Source organism: Macaca thibetana, chromosome 11, assembly GCF_024542745.1.
Source record: "Macaca thibetana thibetana isolate TM-01 chromosome 11, ASM2454274v1, whole genome shotgun sequence".
NCBI classification, from domain to species: domain Eukaryota; kingdom Metazoa; phylum Chordata; class Mammalia; order Primates; family Cercopithecidae; genus Macaca; species Macaca thibetana.
The window spans coordinates 120,113,111-120,140,978 of NC_065588.1; the positions used below are offsets into that span (position 1 = coordinate 120,113,111).

The 27,868-nt window shown below is 44.9% G+C and overlaps 1 protein-coding gene and 1 pseudogene across 2 annotated transcripts in view; one reads left to right on the top strand and one right to left on the bottom strand.

Annotated features, from left to right (window-relative positions):
• Window positions 1-27,868, top strand: part of ATP6V0A2 (ATPase H+ transporting V0 subunit a2) — a 53,949-nt gene that overhangs the window by 9,924 nt on the left and 16,157 nt on the right. For both annotated transcript variants that reach the window (XM_050747907.1, XM_050747908.1), the window contains 7 exons: window positions 6,697-6,794; window positions 8,971-9,108; window positions 10,833-10,921; window positions 12,469-12,595; window positions 19,449-19,531; window positions 20,544-20,637; window positions 22,054-22,266. In XM_050747907.1, coding sequence (XP_050603864.1) covers window positions 6,697-6,794; window positions 8,971-9,108; window positions 10,833-10,921; window positions 12,469-12,595; window positions 19,449-19,531; window positions 20,544-20,637; window positions 22,054-22,266 — 842 coding nt within the window. The remainder of the gene's footprint in view (window positions 1-6,696; window positions 6,795-8,970; window positions 9,109-10,832; window positions 10,922-12,468; window positions 12,596-19,448; window positions 19,532-20,543; window positions 20,638-22,053; window positions 22,267-27,868) is intronic.
• On the bottom strand, window positions 5,545-5,952 carry LOC126930706 (60S ribosomal protein L27-like; annotated as a pseudogene).

The window sequence follows — 27,868 nt, forward strand, 5'->3', positions numbered from 1 at the left end:
CTTTTTTTTTTTTTATCAGTGAGTAAGTCAGGGCCTCGTTGATTTTGGAGGAAAGAGAAATGCAAAGCCAGCAATTGTTTGTTAAAGAAGGATTAGAAACGACTAGGAGAGAGTGAGTTTGATAGGGTGGTGGAGATAGCTGGGGAGAGGTAGAGGAGAACGGGAACCAGAATAAGAGTGAATATAAAAGTAAAGAATAGGACTTCATCAGGTTGAAAGTTTGGAGGGTACCGTGCCACTGAAGATCTTCTATCCACTTCAGGAGAGACTTAAGGGGTGGCAATTTGAGGTAAAACCATGAGCCACTAAATACCAAGAGCCTGAGAAACTGCTTGAGCGATTTGACTGATAAAGGCTGGTCCCTTATCGGACTGTATAGAGGTGGGAAGGCCAAACCAAGGACTTATGTCTGACAGAAGGGAAGAAATAACTGCGATGGTCTTCTCAGACACTGTGGGAAAGGCCTCTAACAATCCAGGAAAGTGTCTAGCCAGACCAAGAGGTACTTTAGTTTCCTGACTCGGGGCATGTGAGTAAAGTCAATTTGCCAGTCCTGGGCAGGGGCAAATCCCTGAGCTTTATGTGTAGGGAAGGGAGAGGGCCTGAGTAGTAGAATAGCAGATGGAACAACTGAGAAGTGATTTCCTTAAGGATAGATTTCCACGATGGAAAGGAAATGAGAGGTTCTAAGAGGCAGGCTAGCAGCTTGTAACCTACGTGGAAGAGGTTATGAAATGACAGCAGAATAGAATGGACCCGTGAGGCTGGAAGGAGATATTTTCCTTGGCCGAAGAACCATTTGCCTTGTGTGGGAAGAGATTGATAGGTGGAAGTTTCAGTAGGGGAGTAGGTGGGAGTGACCAATGAGGAGGAGAAAAGCTGGCCTTGGGTTATAGAAGTTGGAATGCTAGCTGCTTCTTTAGCTACCTTATCAGCATAAGCATTGCCCTGAGCGATGGGATCTGATGCCTTTTGGTGGCCCTTGCAGTGTATTACTCCAGCATCCTTTGGAAGTAAAGCAGCCTTGAGAAGAGTTTTTATTAAAGAGGCATTGATGATGGAGGACCCTTGCGTAGTGAGGAAACCTTTTCTGCCCATATAACAGCATGGTGGTGCAGGATATGGAAGGCGTATTTAGGGTCAGTATAAATATTGATGCGTAATTCCTTTGCAAGAGTGAGGGCTTGAATTAAGGCAGTGAGTTCGGCTTGCTGAGAGGTAGTGGAGGGGGGCAGAGTGGTGGCCTCAATGATAGATGTGGAAGATACTATAGCATAGCCTGCCTTTGCTGGTGTGTGGTGATTAGGCCTGGTGGAACTGCCACCAATAAACCAAGTGTGATAAGGGTGAGGAACAGGAAAGAAGAAAATATGGGGAAATGGAGTGAATGTCAGGTGTATCAGAGAGATACAGTCATGGGGGTCAGGTGTGGTATCAGGAATAATGTGGGGGGCCAGGAACAATGGTAACTGTGGGAGACTCAACAAAGAATGAGTACAGCTGAAGGAGCCAGGGAGCAGAAAGTGTCAGGTATGATGAAGAAAATAGATTTTGGAAATTATGAGAACTGTAGAGAGTGAGTTGAGCATAGTTTGTGATTTTTGAGGGCCTCAGAAAGTATTAGGGCAGCGGCAGCCGCTGCACACAGACATGAGTTGAGGGCTATGCTAAAACAGTAAGGTCAAGTTGTCTGGACAGAAAGGCTACAGGGTGCGGTCCCAGCTCTTGTGTAAGAATTCTGACCGCATAGCCCTGTACTTCGGCTGTGTGTAATGAAAAGGGTTGGGATGAGTTAGGGAGAGCTAGTGCGGGAGCAGCTTTTAGGGCTGTTTTTTAAGGAATGGAAAGGGGAGTGGGGAAAGGATTTAGGATTTATGGGATCATCTAGGTTTATCTAGAACAGAATGGGTTGTGGAGGGAGGTATTGAGGATAGGAGAGTATATGGCTTTGGCACCATGGGTTGGATAGGCAAGACAATTTGGTTGATAAGGCACAGATCCTGAACTAACCTGTAAGACTTGTCTGGTTTTTGGACAGGTAAAATGGGGGAATTGTAAGGAGAGTTTATAGGCTTTAAAAGGCCATGCTGTAACAGGCAAGTGATAACAGGCTTTAATCCTTTTAAAGTGTGCTGTGGGATGGGATATTGGCATTGAGCGGGGTAAGAGTGATTAGGTTTTAATGGGATGGTAAGGGGTCATCCATCGCCAAGGAGGGGGTAGACATGTCCCATACCTGTGGAATTAAGGTGGGGAGATACAAGGGGAGGATGCGAAGGAGGCTTTGAACTGGGGGAAAAGGTGGCAATGAGATGTGGCTGTAGCCCAGGAATAGTCAGGCAAGCAGATAATTTAGTTAAAATGTCTTGACCTAATAAGGGAGCTGGGCAGGTGGGGATAACTATAAAAGAATGTTGTCCAGGTTGGCACCAGAGTTGGGGAGTTTTAAGAGGTTTAGCAGCCTGGCCGTCAATACCCACAACAGTTATGGAGGCAAGGGAAACAGGCCCCCGAAAAGAAGGTAATGTGGAGTGGGTAGCCTCCGTATGGATTAAACAGGGGACGGACTTACCCTCCACTGTAAGAGTTAACCGAAGCTCGGTGGGGGGCTTCTGAGGCAATCAGGCAACGTCAGTCTTGAGCTGCCAAGCCGAGGAGATCTGGGAAGGAGTCAGCCAAGGAACGCTGGGTTTGGGCTCCAGGGGCTTTAGGAGTGGCGGTGATGTGAGTCAGGCAGTCTGACCTGCAGTGGGGGCCGGCACAGACAGGGCACAGCTTAGGAGGAATCCTGGGCTGCGGGCCTTCTGAGGCCCAGTGGCCAGGCTTTTGGCATTTGAAGCAAGGTCCACAGGGATGTTTTGAAGGAGCCCCTGGGAGCTGTGGCTTGGATGTTCTGAAGTTCTTGTATGTTGAAGACGTGGTTGTGGGTTGTCTTACAGCAGAGGCAAGTAGCTGTAACTCAGAAATGCATTGCTGTCTGGCTGCCTCCTCTCCATTATTGTACACCTTGAAGGCGAGGTTGATTAATTCCTGTTGTGGGGTTTGAGGGCCGGATTCCAATTTTTGAAGCTTTTTTCTAATGTCAGGAACTGACTGGGTGATAAAACGCGCATTAAGAATAAGGCGGCCTTCTGGCCCCTCTGGGTCTAGGGTGGTGAAGTGTCTAAGGGTTGCTGCTAAGCGGGCCATGAACTGGGCTGGGTTTTCGTCTTTACCTTGGGTAGTTTCTTTAAGTTTGTCATAATTAAAAGCTTTGTAAGCTGCCTTTTTAAGCCCTTAAACTAGGCAGGAAACCATGTAATCTTGCCTAGCTATACCTGGGGAATCTGCCTGATAGTTTCATTGGGAATCTTTTCAGGGAACTGCTCTAATGCCTTCCTGGAGGTCTGGCTCATGAAGCCGGCGGTTATCAGCATGAGATTGGGCTCCCCCGTTCATCTGGGGAGAGGGTAGAAGTTAGGATGACATTAAAGTCACTCCAGGTTAAATTGTAGGACAGAGTTAGATATCGGAATTCCTGTTTATATTTAGTGGGGTCTGATGAGAAAGAGCCTAAACACTGGCTGATTTGGGGAAGGTCTGATAGAGAAAAAGGCACATGTACCTTGACTGTGCCTTCAGCTCCAGCCACCTCTCTAAGAGGAAATTGTTGGGCAGGTGGGGAAGAGCTAGTCGCAGAACGAAACTGTAAACCGGACCAGGTGTGAGGAGGGGAGGTGATAGAAGGATTATAGGGTGGGGGAGCAGAGGCTGAGGAAGAATTGGGACCTGGCTTGGCCTGGCGAGGAGCAGCCTGGGGAGAAGGGGAGAGGTCAGATGAGTTCATAGAAAAGAAGGATTCAGAGGACTCAGTGCTTGGGGTGGAGACTGAAGAACAGACCAGGAGAGAAAGAAGAAAGATTTGGGACGAGTCTCACTGGGAGCGGAGACTAGGGAGGGACCAATGCGTAAAAGAATGCCTGGACGTCAGGCACCTCAGACCATTTGCCCATTTTTTGACAAAAATTATCCAGATCTTGTAGGATAGACAAATCGAAAGTGCCATTCTCTGGCCACTTGGAACTACTGTCGAGTTTGTACTGGGGCCATGCGGTGTTGCAGAAGAAAATAAAACCCTTAGATTTTAGGTCAGGTGAGAGTTGAAGAGGTTTTAAGTTCTTGAGAACACAGGTTAAGGGAGAAGGAGGAGGAACGGAGGGTGGAAGGTTGCCCACAGTGAAGGAGGCAAGTTTAAAAAGAAGGGTAGAGACACGGAGAAGGGAGTGGGGAGCAGCCCTGGGCTGCAATGTGGGTGAGCAGCCAAAGCAGGCGTCCCCGCAATTGACTTGCCACCAAAGGAATGTGGGTGAATGACCAAGGCAGGCGTCCCCGTGGAGATCAGGCACCAGTGGAGTGTGGGTGAATAATCAGGCAGGCGTCCCCGCAATGATTAAACACCAAGGGAAGGCTGCCTTCCCGAGTCCGTGACCGGCGCTGGAGTTTTGGGTCCACGGATAAAATGTGTCTCTTTTGTCTCTACTAGAGAGGAAAAAGAACTGGAATTGGAAAGACAGGGAGATTGAAGTGTAGTGACAGAGGGAGACTGAAGGGTAGCGAGAAAGGCTGGAGAAGAGAGTGAAAAGACCACTTACCCAATTTGAAATTGGTGAGCGGTTCCTTGGGCTGGTTAGTGTGAGGACCCGAGGTCGTAGGTGGATCTCCTCACAGAGTGAGGGCGAGGACAGGGGACTGGTCTCCCGAAGAAGTCCCTCTGACCCAGGTCTTCCGCACCATGTCTCATGCAGCCGTGTGAAGAGACCACCAAACAGGCTTTGTGTGAGCAACAAGGCTGTTTGTTTCACCTGGGCGCAGGTGGGTTGAGTCCGAAAAGAGAGTCAGCAAGCGTGGTGGGATTATCGTTAGTTCTTATAGGTTTTGGGATAGGCGGTGGAGTTAGGAGCAATGTTTTGTGGGCAGGGGGTGGATCTCACAAAGTACATTCTCAAGGGTCGAGAGAATTACAAAGAACCTTCTTAAGGGTAGGGGAGATTACAAAGTACATTTGTCAGGGTGCGGCAGAAACAAATCACAGTGGTGGTTTATGAATGTCATCAGTTAAGGCTATGTTCACTTCTTTTGTGGATCTTCAGTTGCTTCAGGCCATCTGGATGTATACGTGCAGGTCACAGGGGATATGATGGCTTAGCTTGGGTTCAGAGGCCTGACAGAAGTATAAATTGGTTAAAACAATTTGCATTCATTTCTAGAAACCTCTTAAGCCCAGTGCTTCCTTTGCTATCTTGGTAAGACAGTTTCTTTTCTTTTTGTTTTTCTTCCTTCCTTCTTTACCTGCCTCTCTCCCTTTGTAAACCAGTTAGTAACACTTCTAAATATTAGGCCTGATAATGACTAACAGGTATTGTGACTTTTAGGCTAAGGAAAGGAATGCTTCATGGAATTGAAAACATAAACCGAACAAAGTAGTTAATTTTGGCTGGTGTACTATTAGTTTCATGAATCTAGTTTTTTTTATTTTTTATTTTTAATGACTGAAACAAAAAACATCTAAAACCACAGCTTCTGGAAGAACCACTTGTTCTTGCCAGTCTTGTACCACTCTTTGAACTTGACCTTGGCCTCCCATTGGGCCTTGCATTTAAGGGCAGGGTCTCTGAAGACCTGATGGTTTTGTCCAAGGGGATCGCCACAGGGTACTTTGTGGCATGAGGTCATTATAGTTATAAACCTTCACAAAAGACCTGACCTTTGACCACTTGGCGATCTTCTTGCCCATGGCAGCTGTCACTGTGGGGATAATGGTCTATTTTTGCCACCAGAGTGTGGCTGCAGGGGCAGTCTGAGGTGCCATCATCAGTGTTCTTCATGAGGATTGGCTTTGTGTCCAGAGTAGTGTCCAGCCACGACTGGCACCACTTTCCCAGGTTTCATGAACTTGCGCATTTCTAGGGCCACCCTGACACTTGCCCCCCAGACTGCCGATGGCAGCGACTGCAAGACCCAGCCAAGCTTCTGAATCTAGTTTTTAACTTCAGTGGTGAAGCAGTGCAGGTTGTCCTCAGCCATAGCCTCAGGGCTGACTGAGAGCTGCAAGAGAGCCTGGCTCTTGGTGCTGGGTGGGTTTCCTGGTAGTAGTTGTGATTTTCTTGATGGACTGATGGATGCCGATCTCTTTCTGAGGACATCTGCAGAGAAATTACGTTGCCAGCTCCCGTAGGGGTATTGTAGGTCTATTACTTGGGTTATTCCTGCACTTCCAAGCGTACCCCTAACCTCTGCTTCATTCTGCACATGTGGAGACGACTGTGACTCAAAAGTTCTTTAACTAGAATATTAGAAATGAAAAAAATGGGGTGGAATTTCAGAAAAGGTTTATCCAGGTTGTTGTTCATTCTATTTATTTATTTATTTAAGTCACTAAGAAACAGAAGACGTTGTTGTTTATTTTGTCACTGCATGCAGATCTCTCTAGGCAGCATTATTTTTGGAAACAAGGTTGCAAAAAGTGACCAATAAGTCAGTTGGAACAAGCAAGATTTTTGTGCATTTAGACATTGATTTTTAGATGGCTTGGGAAAGGTTGGGCTTTAAAATGTTTCTGACTGAAATGTATTATAGTATTGAATACATTATAGTACTGAATACATTTCTGACTGAAATGTATTTTAGTATCTAATTGTTTAACTTTTATTTTCACAGTGTATTTGGTTCAGGAAATTAATAGAGCTGATATTCCCCTTCCTGAAGGAGAGACCAGCCCTCCTGCGCCACCCCTGAAACAGGTTCTAGAAATGCAGGTAACTTGCTTCTGACAAAGCTGTTTGCAGCTGTTGATCTCAGGGGCTGCTTACTTACTTATTTCATGTTGTCTAATGCTTTTCTGCCTTTCTTCTCAAAACCACGGAAGATGGTGATCTCTCTAGGCAGAGAGATTAAAGACCACTATTATGATTAACCCTCAGTAATAGATTATCTGTGATGAGTTTTAATGGTAATTCAGTTTTCTTTTGCCGTGTAAGGCATATGCTTCCTTTCCAGCTGGTGGTGAACAGAGGCAACAAGAATCAGGCCAGCAAGCCTGGTTGATGATCCTGTACTGTTTCAGAAAGCTCATCCCAGGGTCACCCATGCCTTAGCTGCCTCTTCTTGTGCAAGGAATTGAGGCTTCGGTGGTGTGCCTTCACAGTCCTCCCGCATTTACCCTGGCCCTTCCTCTGTAAATTTTGGAAGCTGGTATGCAGTCTGTGGCTTGTCTCGGGTGGGCCGCAAGCAGCGTTGTGTCACCCTGAGTTCGCTGGCTGGTGTGCTGGGGATACACGTGTCCCTGGTGAGAACACTCACCTGTTCTGTTCATTAATATCCTCCGTGAATTGGTTCCTCACCCTGTGAAGTAGGCCGGAGCTCTTGATGACTCTTCTAAAACAATTATCATTGTGTACCTGACACCATTCGGTAGCTGGCTCCTCTGTGTTTATCTGGAGGAAGTCTTTCAGCACTTGGTGCAGGAGACTCCAGACAGAACTCTCCAACCACATGAGTAACAGCAGTCATCTGGCTTGGCCTGTTCGATGGGTCGCTTGTGATACAATTACAAACATAGTGATGACTGTGTACAGTGTTTGCAAGGCAAAGCAGAAGTATTGAATGTAGTATGTTAAGTGATTTGTTTGAATATAAGTTTTGATTGACTCAGTGATTTGCTTTACAGATTTTTGCTTCTGTTGTTTTAATACTTAAGTATTTTTAAGGATGTTTAGTAGGTAACTAATTATTAAAGATTCTCATGAATTTTTTTTTTCTTTTTGAGACGGAGTCTTGCTCTGTCGCCCAGGCTAGAGTGCATGCAGTGGTACAACATTGGCTCACTGCAGCCTCCACCTCCCGGGTTCAAGCAATTCTCCTGCCTCAGCCTCCCGAGTAGCTGGGATTATAGGCATGCACCACCACGCCCGGCTAATTTTTGTATTTTTAGTAGAGACGGGGTTTCACCATCTTGGCCAGACTGGTCTTGAACTCCCAACCTCGTGATCCACCCCCCTTGGCCTCCCAAAATGCTGGGATTACAGGTGTGGGCTACCACGCCTGGCCGATTCTCAGGAATTTTTATCCTCAATTAATTGTGTAAATGTGAGTCTATAGACTCATATGCTAGGAAAATATGTTAGAAAAGATTATCTAAACATATTCTGTGTTGCAAAGAAAGGAAATGTAGACTTAAAGAGGAAGAGTCTTTGATGTGTGATATGGATAAGCAGACAAAGGAAATCCGAGAGAAATGATAGCGCCTGTGGTTAGAGAAGAGGGCCAGTCTTGGGGGTCTCATGCTCATCACAGCCTCCAGAATGTTTTCGCTCATATGTGGCGTGAATTTCACAGAAATTACCAGAATTAGTATGAAACAATAAATGGGCCTATTTATTTATTTATTTTGAGACGGAGTCTTGCTCTATCACCCAAGCTGGAGTGCAGTGGCACCATCTCGTCTCACTGCAACCTCCTTCTCCTCGGTTCAAGTGATTCTCCTGCCTCAGCCTCCTGTGTAGCTGGGATTACAGGCATATGCCACCACGCCCAGCTAATTTTTTTGTATTTTTACTAGAGGCAGGGAGGCTGAGGTTGGTGGATTACCTGAGGTCAAGAGTTTGAGACCAGCCTGGCCAACATAGTGAAACCTCGTCTCTACTGAAAATACAAAAAAAATTAGCCGGGCGTGGTGGTGTGCAACTGTAGTCACAGCTCCTCGGGAAGGCTGAGGCAGGAGAATCGCTTGATCCCAGAAGGTGGAGATTGCAGTGAGCCAAGATCGTGCCACTGCACTCCAGCCTGGGTGACAGAGGGAGACTCCATCTCAAAAACAAAAACAAAAACAAAACAACAAAAAAACCGCCACTGTTTCTGTTATACTATATGAAGATTATTGGAATCACACTTGGAAGTAATCCGCTCGCTTAAGTAACCATTATTTTGTTTTAGGAGCAGTTGCAGAAGCTCGAGGTTGAACTGAGAGAAGTCACTAAGAACAAGGAGAAACTGAGGAAAAACTTGCTGGAACTGATTGAGTACACTCACATGCTGAGAGTGACACAAACCTTTGTGAAACGCAACGTTGAGGTACTGAACAGCTTGTGAGGAAATACAATTATTTTATAAAAATCTCATTCCCACAGGCTATGTATTTTGCTATTAGTTTATGTAGATATGTTGCTTTTTTAAAGAGATTAAATTTATTTATTGATTTATTTAGTTAGTTAGTTAACTTTATGTTTTGTTTTTGAGACAGAATTTTTCTGTTGTTGCCCAGGCTGGAGGGCAGTGGCGGGATCTCGGCTCACTGCACCCTCTGCCTCCCGGGTTCACGCCATTCTCCTGCCTCAGCCTCCCGAGTAGCTGGGATTACAGGTGCCCGCCACCGTGCCTGTAATTTTTTGTATTTTTAGTAGAGTTTGGGTTTCACCATGTTGGCCAGGCTGGTGTCGAATGCCTGACCTCAGTTGATCTGCCTTCCTCGGCCTCCCAAAGTGCTGGGATTACAGGAGTGAGCCACCATGCCCAGACTTAAGAGATTAAATTTAGGCCGGGCGCGGTGGCTCAAGCCTGTAATCCCAGCACTTTGGGAGGCCGAGACGGGCGGATCACGAGGTCAGGAGATCGAGACCATCCTGGCTAACACGGTGAAACCCCGTCTCTACTAAAAATACAAAAAACTAGCCGGGTGAGGTGGCGGGCGCCTGTAGTCCCAGCTACTCAGGAGGCTGAGGCAGGAGAATGGTGTAAACCTGGGAGGTGGAGCTTGCAGTGAGCTGAGATCCGGCCACTGCACTCCAACCTGGGCGACAGAGCGAGACTCCGTCTCAAAAAAAAAAAAAAAAAAAAAAAAAAAAAAAAGAGATTAAATTTAAAGCTTGGTTTTATTTTTCAGTTGGATTATATGACTTTAAATAAAGTTTTAAGAGCCATTTCCTGTGTTGGTTGTTTTAAGCAAGTATAATACTAAATATTTATAAAAGGTTAAGTTTGTGGTTGAAAAAAATTTTTATGAGCATGGGAAAAAAATTGAATGAAGGATGTTGAACTCTAAAATTTAGTTTTTCCAAATTGCTAAGTAAAGGAAGTAAAAGAATAATCTATAATTTCTAAGAATAGGTCAGACGCAGTGGCTTACACCTGTAATCCCAGCACTTTGGGAGGCCAAAGCCAGAGGATGGCTTGAGCCCAGGAGTTCAAGACCAGCCTGAATATAGTGAGAATTAATATGAGACCTTGTCTATACAAAAAATAAAAATTAGCTGAGCGTGGTGGTGCAAACTTGTAGTCCTAGCTACCAGGGAGGCTGAGGTGAGAGGATCATTTGAGCCCAGACGTTTGAGGCTGCAGTAAGCTAGGATTGTGCCACAGAACTCAGAACTCCAGCCTGGGCAACAGAGTGAGATCCTGTACGCTGTGTATAAAAAAAAAAAAAAATTATAAGAATAAAGAATAGTCATGTAGTAGTACCTTACAGAGCTAAATATAGAAGAGACAAGTGCATCTGTCCCAAACTTAGTTTCACTTGATATAATAGTGATCTTTGATAAAGTTATTCTATCGTGGATGAAGGCAATGAATTAGATTATAACTGTCTTTTATGTAAATGTCTTCAAGTGGCTTACAAATAAGGAATGGGGAAGTTAGGTTTTCATTTATGAGAATTGAGTTACAGATCTAAGTTACCTTAGAAGGTTTTGCACCCAGATCTAAGTAGTTAGTTAGGATGCCCTATAAACTTGTTTGAAAATTTGACATGAGAAAGTATCACTTTTAATGAGACACATTTGGTTTCATATGTTTCTTTCTAGTTTGAACCCACTTACGAAGAATTCCCTTCCTTAGAGAGTGATTCTTTGTTGGATTACAGCTGTATGCAGAGGCTGGGAGCAAAACTGGGGTAGGTGACAAGGCCTGGGGTGTCAGGCTTCATACTGCCCTTCTTGTGAAAGCCAGATGAATTCCATAGAAGGGATGAATGGAGACCATTTTAAAGCCTAAGGTTGAATGAAAGAGTGAATATTTATTTAATAAAACACTGTATTCCTATACTTGTTGAGCTGAATTACTCAACTGTATTGACTTTTTTACTTAATACAATGGAAATTTATTCTTTTGGTATAATGAGCTGGAAAGAAACAACATTTATGTCATTCAGTGTTAGTTCTATACACCTGAAACAATTGGTCATTCAGGCATCAAATCCTGTCTAGTAGAAACTTGGTGGCTAAACCGAGTTGGTTAGTTTTTTTAATTAATCATACTTTAAAGATCTCCTTCTGCTGTTTATTGTTTCTGCCTACTGAAACTAATGGTAATTTGTTTCCTCGTGTGATTTGTGATTTTTAAAGTTATTATAAGCTCATATTTCACAGTTCCTGATCTGAAGGAATTCAGTGAGATTTAGTTTGAGGATGTTTTCCTCCAGAGAGAATTCGTTTTGACATTTGTCAGGTACCTGGGAGTGCTCTGTCAACCTGGAATCATTTATATTTTTCTCAGCATTGGGACTTTTTGTTGATTTGAGTTTTGACTGTGCCAGGAATGTGAATTTAAGCCTCAAACCTGAGTGAATTTTAACCTGTGGTTTGTGCCAGGAATGTGAATTTAAGCCTCAAACCTGAGTGAATTTTAACCTGTGGTTATAAAGTCTTAGGGAAGACTTCTCCCTCCATCTAGAACCAAAACAGAAATAAACAAGTTTACATGCAGGCTCCAGGCTCCTTTGCAAGGTGGGTTTTTTCTGGTCCACCTCTTCGCTGAAGGTGTAGCTTTTGTGCATGGAAGCAGTCCCAGCCGGAGAGGGGAGTCAGTTATATCTGCTCACCTTATCCAGATGCAGTGCCTGGCTTCTGTGTCCCATGCTGGCCTTAAACTCAAGGCCTTAAGATACTGCATTCAGTGTAAGAATCAGGACAGCTGTGAGGTCCTGTTTTCCCTTTGGATTCCAAGAATTTCTCTCTTTTTTTTTTGAGACGGAATCTTGCTCTGTCGCCTAGGCTAGAGTGCAGTGACACTCTAGCAACCTCCGCCTCCCGGGTTCAAGTGATTCTCCTGCCTCAGCCTCCCGAGTAGCTGGGATTACAGGTGCCCACCATCATGCCTGGCTAATTTTTGTATTTTTAGTAGAGACAGAGTTTCACCATCTTGACCAGGCCGGTCTTGAACTCTTGACCTTGTGTTCCACCCGCCTCGGCCTCCCAAAGTGCTGGGATTACAGGCATGAGCCGCTGCGCCCGGCCAAGAATTTCTCTTTGTTACAAGCTCATCTGTACCTTTAAAAAGAAGTTTCAGAAATATTCTACCCGGCATCTGAGATGTTTTGCAGTTGGAGGGCTCTCAGGATGTCTTCACCATTGGTAGAAATGAAGTCTTCATCACCCTTAATGTAGTTTGATAACATTTATTGCTTTCAGTTGACTACAGGTCGACTTTATTGTCTCACAGATTTGTGTCTGGCCTAATTAACCAAGGAAAAGTGGAAGCATTTGAAAAAATGTTGTGGAGAGTCTGCAAAGGGTACACCATTGTGTCCTATGCAGAACTGGATGAATCCCTCGAAGACCCTGAAACAGTGAGTAAATGTCACCATCACCTTTTAGCAATGATGGACTAACAGCAGAGTTGGAGATGTGGTAGAAAGAATGTTTTTCTCCTGAACCATTTGATAAGAAGATGTTAACCTGATACCTTATCTCCTCAACCATGTGTAGTGTGTGTAGTTCCTGAAATCAGGGACGTCATCTTACATTGCCATCACATGACCATCAGTCAGGAAATGAATGTAGATGCATTGCTACATCCTGAGCCTTGAATCTCATTCAGGTTTCACCAGTTGTCCTAGTATTGTCAAAGCAAAGAATGTAATTTAGCATCGCATGTTGGATTTAGTTGTCATATCTCTCTCTTTTTTTAAACTTTTTTTTTTTTTAAGGAGATGGGGTCTCGCTGTGTTGCCTAGGCTGGTCTCAAACTCCTGGCCTCAAGCGATCCTCCCACCCAGGCCTCTCAAAGCCTCCCAAAGTATTGGGATTACAGGTGTGAGCCTCCTCACCTGGCTTTTTTTTTTTTAATTTTTGATAGCGATGGGGATCTTACTATGCTGCCCAGACTGGTCTCGAGCCATCCTCCTGCCTTGGCGTCCCAAAGTGTTGGGATTACAGGCATGAGCCACCGTGCCAGGCCTGTCCTGTCTCTCTGATCTCCTTTATTCTGGGACAGTGTCTCAGACTTTCCTTGGCTTTTGTGACCTTGACATTTTAAAATATTACAAGTTGTTTTGGTAGCGTGTCTCTGGGTTTGGGTTTCCCAGGTGTCTTCTCATGATTCTATTCAGGTCACATGCCTCTGGCAGGAGCGCTGCTGACGTGAGGCTGTGTTCTTCTCATTGCACTGTCAGGTGCCACACATTTCTGTTTGTTCCGTTACTGGTCGTGGTCACTTTGATCACTTGATGAAGGCACTCCTCTCTAGGCTTTGCTGTGAAGTGACTCCTTTTTTGTGTTTGAAACTGTAAATATCCCATTCGTGATCAGGTTTTCAGCGTCCTCGTTTATTTCCTATTTTATTTGATAGGTTCCTGTTCCTTTAATTATTTATTTTGATATTCACATTCTCCTAGATTTGGCCAGTTGGAATCCATTCAGGCTGGCCTTTATATCCATTTTACACGTTCCCATCACTTTTTGAGCACTTGTTTGTATAACAGGATGTCCAGATGCATGTTGCAATTCCTCTCACACGGCTCTGGAATCAGCTGTTTCTTCAAGGAGGCTTTTTTTTTTGAGTGCGTCTTGGTATTTTGAAGCGAAGATGTGGCTTCTGGGTGTGCCCATTGGTATTGAGGGGTTGCTTTTCCTTGGCTCTGTCAGAGGTAGCTTGGGGACACAGAGCACATGCACATATACATTTACTGCTGTGGGCCCGTTACTCTCCCACCACCCCATCCATCCCCATGTACACACCTAACAGCTGTGGGGCTGAATGGTTCAGAGGGGGGATGGAGGCAGCGGGAGAGATAGAGTCATAGTCACCCTTAAGATATCTCCGTTTTTAGACTCCACAGTAAAGAGAACTATTGCTTTAAACGAGGATGAACTGCTGATCTACTAAAGGGGGAAAAGGAACTTGGTTTTCTTAATTTTGAGGAAAGGTTCTTATTTTTTTTCTAGGTTGGCCTCAGGAATTTTGGCTGCCAGATTAATATACATCCCATAATAAAGAGAAATTTGGCTTTTATTTATTTATTTATTTATTTTTACTTTCTTAGACGGAGTCTCACTCTGTCACCCAGGCTGGAGTGCGTAGCATGGTCTCAGCTCACTGCAACCTCTACCTCCCGGGTTCAAGCAATTCTCCTGTCTCAGCCTCCCGAGTAGCTAGGACTACATCGGTGTGGACCGCCATACCCGGCTAATTTTTTTATTTTTAGTAGAGATGGGGTTTCACCATATTGAAACACCATCAGGAGTTAGGTCTTGAACTCCTGACCTCAAGTGATCCACCCTCCTTGGCTTCTCAAAGTGCTGAGATTACAGGCATGAGCCACCACGCCCAGCCTGTGATTTATTTTTGGTTTTCTAAAATAAAAATCTAATCCGTTTGAAATCTCATCAGTCAAGCCCTTCATTCACCACACACTTGTAATATTTTCTACTTTTTTGTGACTTTTGTAACTGCCAGTGGCCATCTGTTAATTATCCTTCAGTTGTGACCTTGATGACTTTTTTATTTCAAGCTGATTAAAACTAAGATCAAAACTGTTCCAAAGTAGCATTTACATATTTTTTGAGTTTTTTCCTTATTAAGAGACAATATCAGTAATTCTCATGCAGAGCATTTACTCAAAAAATTTTTTAATAGAATTTGTAAGTTCTCTTATGAGTCTGCAACCTCCACCTCCCGGGTTCAAGTGATTCTCCTGCCTCAGCCTCCTGAGCAGCTGGGACTATAGGTACCCGCCACCACGCCCAGCTAATTTTTGTATTTTTAATAGAGACGGGGTTTTACCATGTTGGCCAGGCTGGCCTCGAACTCCTGACCTCAAGCAATTGCCTGCTTTTGCCTCTCAAAAAGTGCTGGGATTATAGGCGTGAGCCACCGTGCCTGGCTTCTTATGCCGAATTTTTTTTTTTTTTTTTGGAGATGGAGTTTCACTCTTGTTGCCCAGGCTGGAGTGCAATGGCACGATCTTGGCTCACCACAACCTCCGCCTCCCAGGTTCAAGCAATTCTCCTGCCTCAGCCTCCCTAGTAGCTGGGATTATAGGCATGTGCCACCACGCCCAGCTAATGTTGTGTTTTTAGTAGAGACGGGGTTTCTCCATGTTGGTCAGGCTAGTCTGGAACTCCCGACCTCAGGTGATCCACCCACCTTGACCTTCCAAAGTGCTGGGATTACAGGCATGAGCCACTGCACCTGGCCTTTATGCCAAATTTTTATGGAATATGTTAAAGGGCAGTAAACATCTGTGAAGGAATACAGAGAATATCTTGAAAATATGATCCCCATCCCCACGGTTATAAAGAAAATGCATGTCCATTATAGAAAATTGGGAACAATGTAGAAAACAAGAAGAAAAAGAAGTCACTTGCAATCTCCTATTCTGAGCCACTGTTAACATGGCAAGTGTATGTTCTTTCAGTCTTTTTCTGGGTAAGATAGGGGTATTTTATTTGGTAACTTTTACTCAGGTTCTAGGATTTGTTTATAGTGTCAGGTTTAGTGTCTTTTGGGTTCAATGTCTGACCCTCTTGAAGTCATTACAGTCCTTAGAGGCTATTTTTAGCCATTTTCCCCCATTGGTGTCATTTCTAAATGCTGACCATTCTCTCTACATCAAAGCTAGACATGGGCGCTTTCTTTGGTTGTATAGTTTGTATTTTTCTGTTGTGTGTGGCACTTCTTCTGCCTTGTGCCTTAAGTGGTTGTGTTCGTTGACACACTACCATGTTGCCCAGGCTGGTCTTGAACTCCTGGGCTGAAATGATCCTCCTGCCTCTGCCCCGCAAAGTGTTGAGATTACAGGCCTGGGCTGAAACGATCCTCCTGCCTTGGCCCCCTGAAGTGTTGGGATTACCGTTCCCAGCCTCTTTTTCCTGGTTCTAACTCTTTTCTGACACTGTGAAGTCGGCTTCCATTATCCTCAACGTGTCTAGTGGGTGGCTCCATTAACTGACATCATTTATTCATTGTATTCATTCTTCCAGCCACATCCTCCATCTCCTCCTCCTGCCATCCCCTCCCTCCCACCACCGCCTGCCCATGCTATGCTGTAGCTCCCCAGTCTGTGCTCCTGTTCCCTGGGCCCAGGGCTCAATTTTTGGACAGCTTCTCTCTTATTTCTGCCTTTAGGGATCTCACATAATTTTATGATTTTAAATACCATGCCTCAAATGTATATATCCCTAGCTTGGACCTGTCCCCAGAATACTAGACTTTTATGTCCGTCTACTTCATATCTCCGTTTAAGTATCTGGAAGACCGTTTCTGCTTTTGCCTAAAACTGAACATCTGATCTTTCTTCCCAAACCTGCCCTTCCAGACCCATTGATCTAACTGTCCAGGCTGAAAGCCCTGGGTTTCTCCCCACTCTTCTCTGTTTCTCACATCTGACTTGAATCCCTCAGCAGATCTGGTGGCCATGTCTTCTAAATAGAGAGTCCGACTGCCTCCTTGCTCTACCTCCCTCCTGGTCCAGGTCTCGTCCCGCACCTGCCTCGCCTGACTGGGCTCCTGCTCCTGCCTCTGCCTCAGCCTGGTCTCTTCTCCTGGCATCCAGAATGATCCCCAGGAAACCACAGTCAGATCATTTCATTCCTATACTCACGACCCTCCAGGGGCTTCCTGTCTTCCTCAGCAAAAGCCCTGTGGAGCCGCACAGTGGGCCTGTGGCCCTCGTCATATCTGAGCTGGTGTTACTGTGTCTCTCCCCGGCGATGCTGGCCTCCTCAAGTCTCCCGACGGTGCTTCTGTGTGTGCTTCGCCTCTGCTTGGAAGTCTCTTCTCCCAGCGACCATGGGGCTCGCGTCCTCACCTCCTGCAATTTTTTTTCCATTTACCTTGACTTGAAGCTCACCTGCGTTTCTTTATTGCTCAGATGTCACCTTCTCGGGGAGATCTTCCTTGCCTGTCCTATGTGAGATCACAGTGCCCAAGCCTGCCCTCTCTCCCCTCTCTTCATCCTGCATCTGTTGTTTATATCACTTATCTCTACCTGGCGTACTTTCTTTGTTTCTTTTGCTGTCAAGTTGAATATAAGTTTAAGTTCCCTTCCCCTCCCACGTCAGGGATTTTTGTCAGTTTTCTTCACTGCTATATCCTTAGCACCTATAATAGTGTCTGGCAAATAGGCTAAAAACCTATTCAGTTTTTATAGAATTCTGCTTTGTCAGATATTTGTAAATGCAGGGTGATTCTTATTATTTACAGTAGTTTTGCTTCATAAAGTCACTGAGGGCCGAGCACAGTGGCTCATGCCTGTAATCCCAACACTTTCAGAGGCCGAGGCGAGCGGATCACCTGAGGTCAGGAGTTCGAGACCAGCCTGACCAACAAGGAGAAACCCCATCTATACTAAAAATACAAAATTAACCGGGTGTGGTGGCGCATGCCTGTAATCTCAACTACTCGGGAGGCAGAGGCATGAGAATCGCTTGAACCCAGGAGGTGGAGGTTGCGGTGGGCCGAGATTGTGCCGTTGTACTCTGGCCTGGGTAACAAGAGAGAAACTCTGTCTCAAAAAAAAAAAAAAAGTCACTGAAATCTCTAAATTATCAGCTATAGAAAAACTCACTGCTCCTAGGGGAAATACAGGAGTTGAGTCATTTACATTGAGCTCCCAGCCAGCAGCTCTGTGACTTGAACCTGAATGAAGTGTCCCTAACACATGCTACATCTCCGTCAGGCACATTGCAGCCATCTTGTGCTCAGGACTGTTGGGGGAACCAGCCCTCAATATTTCAATGTAGGTCCTTTCTATTTTCCCTAAGTGTCGGCCGGTCTGAGAAACAAAGAGAAAGAGTACAAAGAGAGGAATTTTACAGCTGGGCCGCCGGGGGTGACATCACATATTGGCAGGTCCATGATGCCCCTAAGCCGCAAAACCAGCAGTTTTTATTAAGGACTTTAAAAGGGGGTGGGGGTGTATGAACAGGGAGTAGGTCCCAAAGATCACAGGCTTTAAAGGGCAGTAAAGATCACAAGGCAAAGGGCAAAGCAAAGATCACAAGTCAAAGGGCAAAATTTGAATTACTGATGAGGGTCTATGTTTGGCTGTGTACGTATTGTCATGATAAACATCTTAAACAATAGAAAACAGGGTTTGAAAGCAGAGAACCGGTCTGACCTCAAATTTACCAGGGTGGGATCTTTCCCCCACCCTAATAAGCCTGAGGGTACTGCAGGAGACCAGGGTGTATTTCAGTCCTTATCTCAACCGGATAAGACATACACTCCCAGAGCTGCCATTTACAGACCTCCCCCCAGGAATGCATTCCTTCCCCAGGGTATTCCTTGCTGGAAAAAGAATTCAGCGATCTCTCTCTTACTTGCACATCTGTTTATAGGCTCTCTGCAAGAAGAAAAATATGGCTCTATTCTGCCCGATCCCACAGGCTGTCAGACCTTATGGTTATCTTCCCTTGTTCCCTGAAAATCACTGTTGTTCTATTCTTTTTCAAGGTGCACTGATTTCATATTGTTCAAACACACATTTTACAATCAATTTGTACAATAGTGTTCCTGAGGTGACGTACATTCTCAGCTTACGAAGATAACAGGATTAAGAGATTAAAGACAGGCATAAGAAATTATAAGAGCATTATTAGGGAAGTGATAAATGTCCATGAAATATTCACAATGTATGTTCAGAGATTGCAGTAAAGACAGGTGTAAGAAATTATAAAAGTATTACTTTTGGGAACTGATAAATGTCCATGAAATCTTCACAATTTATGTTGTTCTGCCGCGGTTCCAGCTGGTCCCTCCGTTCAGGGTCCCTGACTTCCTGCGACACAGGACACCAGACTACACCTCAGCCCTACACTTGGGGCTCTTTATACTGTGAAATCACCAAAAAAACCACAGAAGTGTGAAAAACATGACACCAAACAGACTCTGAAAAGGACGCTTGGTGATAGTCTGAAAGCGGAGATGGGAAGGGAGGGCGTCACCTTGTTGGACTTTACCTGGGAACCTGGGTGTCGGGTGCCTAAAATTTTTGGCTGCTGTGCACATGACTGAAAGTGCTCTGTGGATTGATTTGGGGCTGTTATTACAAGTAGGTGAATTTGTAATTACAGAATCCTCAAATAAGGAGGATTGACTGTTTTGAATTAATGAATGAACGCTTTGACAGTGTTTGAGCTGCCAAAGTTCTAGAAGTTCTACACACAGAAGTAACACTTACCCTTATTCATTCTTTGTAGGGGGAAGTCATAAAATGGTATGTCTTTTTAATATCCTTTTGGGGAGAGCAGATTGGCCACAAGGTCAAGAAGATTTGTGATTGGTAAGAAAAAGAAACATTTCATTTAATTTATGTCTTTATATTCAGCCACCTCAAGTTTTCCTTCAACATCCCTCTGGAGTCAGAAATAGAGTGGCTGCTAGTTTTTGTTATATGATTTCTTTGCTGCACTGCCAAGTTCTTAAACATTTAATTTGTCATCTCTCTTTGCTTTCTTCCACCAATGGAGAACTCAGCTTGCCTTGTTTCTTGCAGGGTGGAGGGGGGTTTGGGCGTTTTCTATTTACTAGAATTTGGTTCTCAATTGGAGGAATAGAAAGTAATTTCAGGTGTCCCCTGGATAAGCCTTTTATTTTCATAGACAGATATTTGTTTTACTATCGATTAAAAAACTATACCCCACTCAGCAAACCCATGATTTCACAGATATTGTTGCTTAGGATAAGGCTAGAATAGGTATTTAATTTTTCAGAGGCAGAACTTAAAGAAAAATAAAAGTATGGTGTTAACATATGAAGGTGGTCTGGAAATGACTGCAGTTTGGGGACACAGCTCGGCATTCCCCCATGCAGTCTGGGTGCCGAGTGGCCCTGAGAGGAGCCAGGGAGACTGCAGACTCTGTCAAAGGCAATTGCTAGGAAGCCAGAGCTCTTTTCTCCTTTGTTTTTGTGTGTGTGTGTGTGTGTGTGTGTGTGTGTGTCTGTGTGTGTGTCTGTGTGTGTCTTTGTGTTTGTGTTTAAACCTGTTCAGTGATTCCAAGCCCAAGGATATTGTTGAATTTTAGGAAGCTGGAATTGGGAATGAGCTGCCAGGAATCATTGAGGGCAGGAGTGGAATTTGGATCCAACAGGGAGTTTGCTAAATTTGTCTCACTCAGCAGGTGGTTGTTGAGCATCTGTATGCACGGCCTGACCAAGGCCGGATGCCTGCGTCTGCACCCGTGTCTCCCAAATGACTGCTTTCATTTCATTTTGCCAGAAGATGTGCCAGGGAGGTGAATGCGTTTAGTTCTAGTGCTGACAGATGTGAGAGTGTGTTCAACTCTGTCTTCCAGTTACCACTGCCATGTGTACCCCTATCCAAACACAGCCGAGGAGCGGAGGGAGATCCAGGAGGGGCTGAACACCCGCATTCAAGATCTCTACACTGTGAGTAAGCCGGGAGCGGATGCCTCCTTATCTGAGGGCTGCCAAACATTTACACATACATTTTCTCTGTTTTTTTAACATAGATAATATCGGTCATAAACAAATCAAGATGTTCTAGTGAGATTGGAATGTTGCTTCCCTCCCTCCTCCCCATGGAAGTTTTATTTTAGCAACATGTTAGGAACCTGAGTAGTAATGACATGGCTTTAAACAAATATTCTGTGGTCACCTTTGATATGTTGGATGGTAATTCTTTTTTCTTTTTGAGACGGTCTCGCTCTGTTGCCCAGCCTTTGAGTGCAGTGGCGTAATCTTAGCTCACTGCAACCTCTGCTTCCTGGGTTCAAGCAATCTCTGCCTCAGCCTCCCGAGTAGCCGGGATTACAGGCGTACACCACCATGCCTGGCCAATTGTGGTATTTTTAGTAGAGATAGAGTGTCACCACGTTGCCCAGGCTCGTCTCAAATTCCTGACCTCAAATGATTCGCCCACCTCAGCCTCCCAAAGTGCTGGGATTACAGGCGTGCGCCACCACACTCAGCCTGGATTGTAATTCTTGTAATCCTTTTGTTTTTTGAGGTGGAATCATGCCCTGTTGCCAGGCTGGAATGCTGTGGTGCAATCTCAGCTCACTGCAATCTCTGCCTCCCGGGTTCAAGCAATTCTCCTGCCTCAGCCTCCCGAGCTGGGATTACAGGCATGTGCCACCAATCCCTGCTAATTTTTTTGTATTTTTAGTAGAGATGGGGTTTCATCATGTTGGCCAGGATGGTCTCGATCTCCTGACCTCGTGATGCACCTGCCTCGGCCTCCCGGAGTGCTGGAATTACAGGCGTGAGCCACTGCCCCTGGTCTGGATTGTAATTCTTGATCACCCAAGACAAGCCAGCCCCAGTTAACATGGTGAGGGCATTATTTTACCAGCAGGATTTAAATTCATTTTTCTCCTGATGACAGTGAGGATTCTTGTTGGCAAGAAGTGTCCTTCTGACTCAGTTAAGCGAGAGAGGATTTCTTGGCAGGGTGGGATGGGCATTGGTGGCTCACAGGGTTGATGGGGCGAGGCCAAGCTTGGGAATGGGTAGGAACCCGGGGAGCTTGCTGGACCCTGGTAGACCACCACGCTGCTGCAGTGACGATGACGTCTCACCATTTCCTGTGCCCTGGGGTCATGTTCTCCAGAGGCAACCTCCCAAAATAGGGCATCTGATTGACTGAGCTTAGATTTTTCTGCCCACCTCCGAGTGGTACTAGGGGCAGGGAGGAGAAGGAAGGAACGGCTCCCTTAGCTGCCACCAGGATAGGCAGATGCCTGGAATGATCCTCTGTCAATGGGGCGAAAGTCCTCTAAAGGAAGTCGGGTGCCAGGTGGACAAAAACCAAAACATGCCCATTCCACTGTTGTTCTTCCCTAGGTACTGCACAAAACCGAGGACTATTTGAGGCAAGTGCTATGTAAAGCTGCCGAGTCTGTCTACAGCCGTGTGATCCAGGTGAAGAAAATGAAGGCCATCTACCACATGCTGAACATGTGCAGCTTTGATGTGACCAACAAGTGCCTCATTGCCGAGGTCTGGTGTCCCGAGGCGGATCTGCAGGACCTGCGCCGGGCGCTGGAGGAGGGCTCGGTAAGGCTGCCTTCCTCTCCTCTGCCAGGAATAGAAGAGAGACTGATGGAACTGATAAATTCCGAGAAAAAAAAGAAGGGAGAATTTCATAGAGTAATGAGAATGCACTGTGTTGACTCTTTTTTTTTTTTTTTTTTTTTTTTTGAGACAGAGTCTCACTCCGTTGCCCAGGCATCTCAGCTCACTGTAAGCTCCGCCCCCCAGGTTCATGCCATTCTCCTGCCTCAGCCTCCCAAGGAGCTGGGATTACAGGTGCCGACCACCACAGCCGGCTAGTGTTTTGTATTTTTAGTAGAGACAGGGTTTCACTGTGTTAGCCAGGATGGTCTTGATCTCCTGACCTCATGATTCACCCGCCTCGGCCTCCCAGAATGCTGGGATTACAGGTGTGAGCCACCACGCCTGGCCTTGTTTTTTTTTAAATATTAATTTAAAAAATTAAAATAGAGATGGGGTTTTACTCTGTTGCCGAGGCTGGTCTCAAACTTCTGGCCCCAAGGGATCCTCCTGCCTCAGTCTCCCAAAGTGCTGGGATTACAGGTGTGAGCCACTGTGCCCAGCCTTGGCTCTGTTTTGGAACTGAAATTATGGTGAGCTGCTCATTCAAAGGTGTATGTGTGTACATGTGTTTTTACATTGCTCTTTTGAGTAAGTAATTCATTCACATGGTTTAAAAGTGAAAAGAAATAAAAGAGTATGAAAGACACAGTTCAGTGGCTTCCAGACACAGTTCAGTGGCTTCCTCCCACCCCATAGCCTTACTTGTCCACTTCCTCCACTCAAAGATAACCATTACTTCAGTTCTGTTAGTTCTTTGAGTTTCTTAACCATAGATAAGCAGATATGAGTAGATATTATTTTTCTTTCTTTTTCTTCACAAAAGGGCGCTATTCATACTATTCTTTTCACTTAATAAAACTTCTCTATTTTTCTTTTAACTGTTTAATATTCTGTTGTGTGCATACCATGGTTTATTTAACCAGTTTTCTGGTCATTTAGGTAGTTTCCACTTTTACAGATAGCACTATGATGTCAAATCTATTTGTAGGATAAATTCCCAGAAATGGAATTGCTGGACTGATGTTGATAGATGTTGTCACCTATTGTATTTCTCTCATTATGAGTGAAGGAGAATACCTTTTTTTTGTTTAAGAACCCTTTGGCCGGGTGCAGTGGCTCACACCTGTAATCCCAGCACATTGGCAGGCCGAGGCAGCTGGATCATGAGGTCAGGAGATTGAGACCAGCCTGACCAACATGGTGAAACCCCATCTCTACTAAAAATACAAAATTAGCCAGGCGTGGTGGCACATGCTTGTATCATGCCTGTAATCCTAGCTACTCGGGAAGCTGAGGCAGGAGAATCGCTTGAACCCAGGAGGAAGAGGTTGCGGTGAGCCAAGATGGCGCCACTGCACTCCAGCCTGGGCAACAAGAGCAAAACTTTGTCTCAAAAAAAAAAAAAAGAGCCTTTTAAATTTTCTTTTTTTGGTGAACTGTCTGTTCATATTCTGCAGCCATTTTCCATCATATGTTGGCCTTTTTCTTACCAATTTCTGTTGGCTCCTGGTCTGTGACACCAGTAAGAATATTTTCCCCGGTTTGTCCTTCGTCTTTTGACCTAGGATGTTTCTATTTGTTTGTTTGTTTGTTTTGGCCATGCAGAAGTTTTTTGTTAAATATAGTTGAACTTATCCATCTTTGCTCTTACACCTTCCAGATGTTGAATCACAGGCTTTGCCCACTGCGAGATTCTAGTATAATTCTTCCATGTTCCCGCGAGGTTTTCTTCTACATTAAACTCAGTTTTTGGTCGTGGAAAGAACAGGTTTACGTATTTCAAGTGACAATTAAAGGAACACCTTTTTCATGAGTGTTTTGGTTATGTGACCTTGTCTCATTGCATAATTCTGTGATGATACAAATGTAAAATATAATGTCCATTATGACATCAACATGAATACCCAGTACTGAGAAAGACAGCAACACATAAATAGTATTTTGTTATTTAGAGTATGAACCACCTATTTGAGAGATAAACACAGATGATTCTTCTTTTACTGAGGTGACATGAGTTTGAGGGACATGACTAGTACTCCTGTTATATGTGGTATGTGTGCTGCTTTGTAACTTTCAAGGTGGCTGCATTCAATTCAGATCGAGCCCATGGTGCTGTTTCTCCGTCTCCCGCATGCACACGCGCTGGGGTCTCTTGATCGAGCCCATGGTGCTGTTTCTCCGTCTCCCGCATGCACACGCGCTGGGGTCTCTTGATCGAGCCCATGGTGCTGTTTCTCCGTCTCCCGCATGCACACGCGCTGGGGTCTCTTGATCGAGCCCATGGTGCTGTTTCTCCGTCTCCCGCATGCACACGCGCTGGGGTCTCTTGAGAGCTGCGTATTAAGGCCTCAGTGGCCGCGTGGCCACCTCCCGCTGCATAGCTGTTCTTTGCTCTGCTTGTGCACTCCGACTCTTGGTTTCCCATCAAGGGTACTGAGCTCTCAGCCCACCTCTTACTGCTCACAGTCACCGTCTCTTCCCTTTCCTCATCTGTCCTGTCCTGTGTTATTTTTCTCCATACGTTTTTAGTTTTCTTGAAAAGGAGCTGGCTTTCGAAGATAAAAGCAGGTGACTGAGACATTCTCCAGTGTTGACGAAGCCTGGCTCATCACCTGCATCCCCACACCTCATGAATCTGGCTCTTCACGGTTGCCTTGGTAGTCAGCTCCTGTCTACAGGATGCCTTTTTTTCTGTTGCCAAGATTGAATTTGATCAGGCACACAGGGGACTCACGTGCGGAACTCCTAACAGGCTGTGCCAGGCGGAAGCGGGGAGTCTCAGCCTCCAGTCTGCAGATCCCAGTTCTTGGGTTCATGTCTCTCTAGTCACTTGGCTGCCTGAAGCTCATTCCCTAGAGACGCCTCACAGAGGCTTGTGAGAATCATATTCCCTGAATTCTCACGTTGATCACAGTAGCTGTCTGCTGCTTTTTATAATTGGGAGTTAGTTTTTCTGGAAATAAAATTCTGGGCTCATTTTTTTTCCCCTTGAGTATCTTACACATGTTCTTCCATCTTGTTCTGGCACCATGCTCCCAACAAAAAGCCTGATGCTAATCTAATTTTCTTTTCCTTGTAATTCTTGTGCTTTTTTAGTTTAGTTTAGTTTTGTTTTGTCTTTAAAGACTAGTGATTTTCAGCCTGGGCAACATGGTTAAACCCCATCTCTACAAAAAAACTTAAAAATGAGCCAGATGTGGTGATGCACCTGTAATCTCAGCTACTCTGGAGGGTGGGGTGGGAGGATTGCTTGAGCCTGGGAGGTTGAGGCTGCATTGCGCTCCAGCCTGAGCAACAGAGCCAGACCTTGTCTCAAAACAAAAAACAAAACAAAAAACCAAAAAACAAACAATGATTTTACAGAATGTGTCTCTCTCTCTCTTTTTTTTGGAGATAGAGTCTGGCTCTTTCACCCAGGCTGGAGTACAGTGGCATGATACTGGCTCACTGCAACCTCTGCCTCCCAGGTTCAAGTGATTCTCATGCAGTGAGAATTCAAGTGATTCTCAGCCTCTCAAGTAGCTGGGTCTGGAGGTCTGCACTGCCATGCCTGGCTAATTTGTGTGTGTGAATTTTTAGCAGAGATGGGGTTTCATCACGTTGGACGGGCTGGTCTCGAACTCCTGATCCGAAGTGATCCACCTGCCTTGACCTTCCAAAATGCTGGGATTACAGGCATGAGCCATCGCGCCTGGCCCAGAATGTGTCTCTTAATGTGGTCTTTCTGTATGTTCTTTCAATATATAGTCTTTGGTGGTGGTTTTGTTAATTTCATAAACGTTCTCCTGAATTGTAGTTTTTGGTATTTGCTCTACTGTCTTGCTTTGGTTTTCTTCTTTTAGGACCTCCTGTCATCTTTCAGTGGAACCTTCTTTGCTTATCTTCAGTATCTGTCATTTTCCCTTGAATCCTTTTTGTCTTTTGTTCCTTCTTTTTGATTTGTAAGATTTCCCCTCTATGCCTTCTGTTTCTCTTACAGCAGCATGAGGAAGGGTTCTTCACTTTTGTGTTCCTTCTGGTTTTGTCTTATTTCTGAAATAATTTTTTTCTCTTTTTCCTAATTCCTTCTTGAGTTCTGTTACCTCATTCCTGAGTCTTTTAAAATCTGATTCCTGGTGCTTTTTCCTGTCTTGTATTATTTTCTTAATTCTTTTAACTCCTTTTGAATCAGTCAGTTACACTGGTTTTATCTGTCTTGTGGACCTTCTTTCTGGCGTCTTCTCACTGTCTGTGGGTACTCCCTGGCTTTTTTCTTCTTATGACCTTGTAAGATTGATTGACAATGAAAACACTTTTAAAGTAACGTAAAACAGGTTAGTGCCAGAATAGCAGATTTTCCAGTCAAAATAAGCCTCTTTTTATTTTATTTTTTTTTTTGTTTTTGAGAAGGAGTCTCACTCTGTCACCCAGGCTGGAGTGCAGTGGAGTGATCTCAGCTCACTGCAACCTCTGCCTCCCGGGTTCAAGCAATTCTCGTGCCTCAGCCTCCCAAGTAGCTGGGATTACATGTGCGCACCACCACGCCTGTCTAGTTTTTGTATTTTTAGTAAAGATTAGCCTGACTAACATGGTGAAATCCCGTCTCTACTAAAAATACAAAAAGTAGTCAGATGTGGTGGTGTGCTGCACACATGTAATCCCAGCTACCTGGGAGGCTGAGACACGAGAATCGCTTGAACCTGGGAGGCAGAGGTTGCAGTGAGCCAAGATCATGCCACTGCACTCCAACCTTTGTGACAGAGTAAGACTCCTTCTCAAAAAAAAAAAAATAAAATAAAATAAAAAGAGACTTATTTTGACCGGAAAATCTGCTATTCTGGCAATAACCTGTTTTACCTTATTTTAAAAGTATTTTCATTATAAATCAATATAATGCGTTTCAGAAGAATTGTAAACACTGATGGATAAAGTTATATTTATGATTTTGCCATACTAGAATTCATGTGACATTCTGGTTTATTCTTGCCTTTCTCATTTTTTTATTAAGTATATTGCAGTTGCCTCAAACTTCCTCTTTCTTCACCGTTTTTAAGAGATAAAGTACTCAGTGTCAGTTTTCTGTCGGTGACTGAGCCAATTCCATACCCATGTGCCCCGCATTCCCCACCCCCCATTCACTTCTGGCCCATTCAGTCCTGCTCTCGCCCTTCCTTCTTGGAGACCACAGCCCCCAAGTGCCACCCTCCCCAAGCCCCTGCTTCCTCACAGACGGGCTTTTCCCCCAGCCCCTCTCGCTGCTCTTGACCCTGTTGAGTGGAGATTAATCCTGTACCAAAGCTACACACAGAGCGTTGCGAAAGCAGTAACCCAAGGCTGGGTGCGGTGGCTCACACCTGTAATCCCAGCACACTGGGAGGCCAAGGCAGGTGGATCACCTGAGGTTGGGAGTTCGAGACTAACCTGACCAACATGGAGAAACCCCAAAAAATACAAAATTAGCTGGTGTGGTGGTGGGCCCCTGTAATCCAGCTACTCAGGAAGCTGAGGCAGGAGAATCACTTGAACCCAGGAAGCAGAGATTGCAGTGAGCCAAGATCGTACC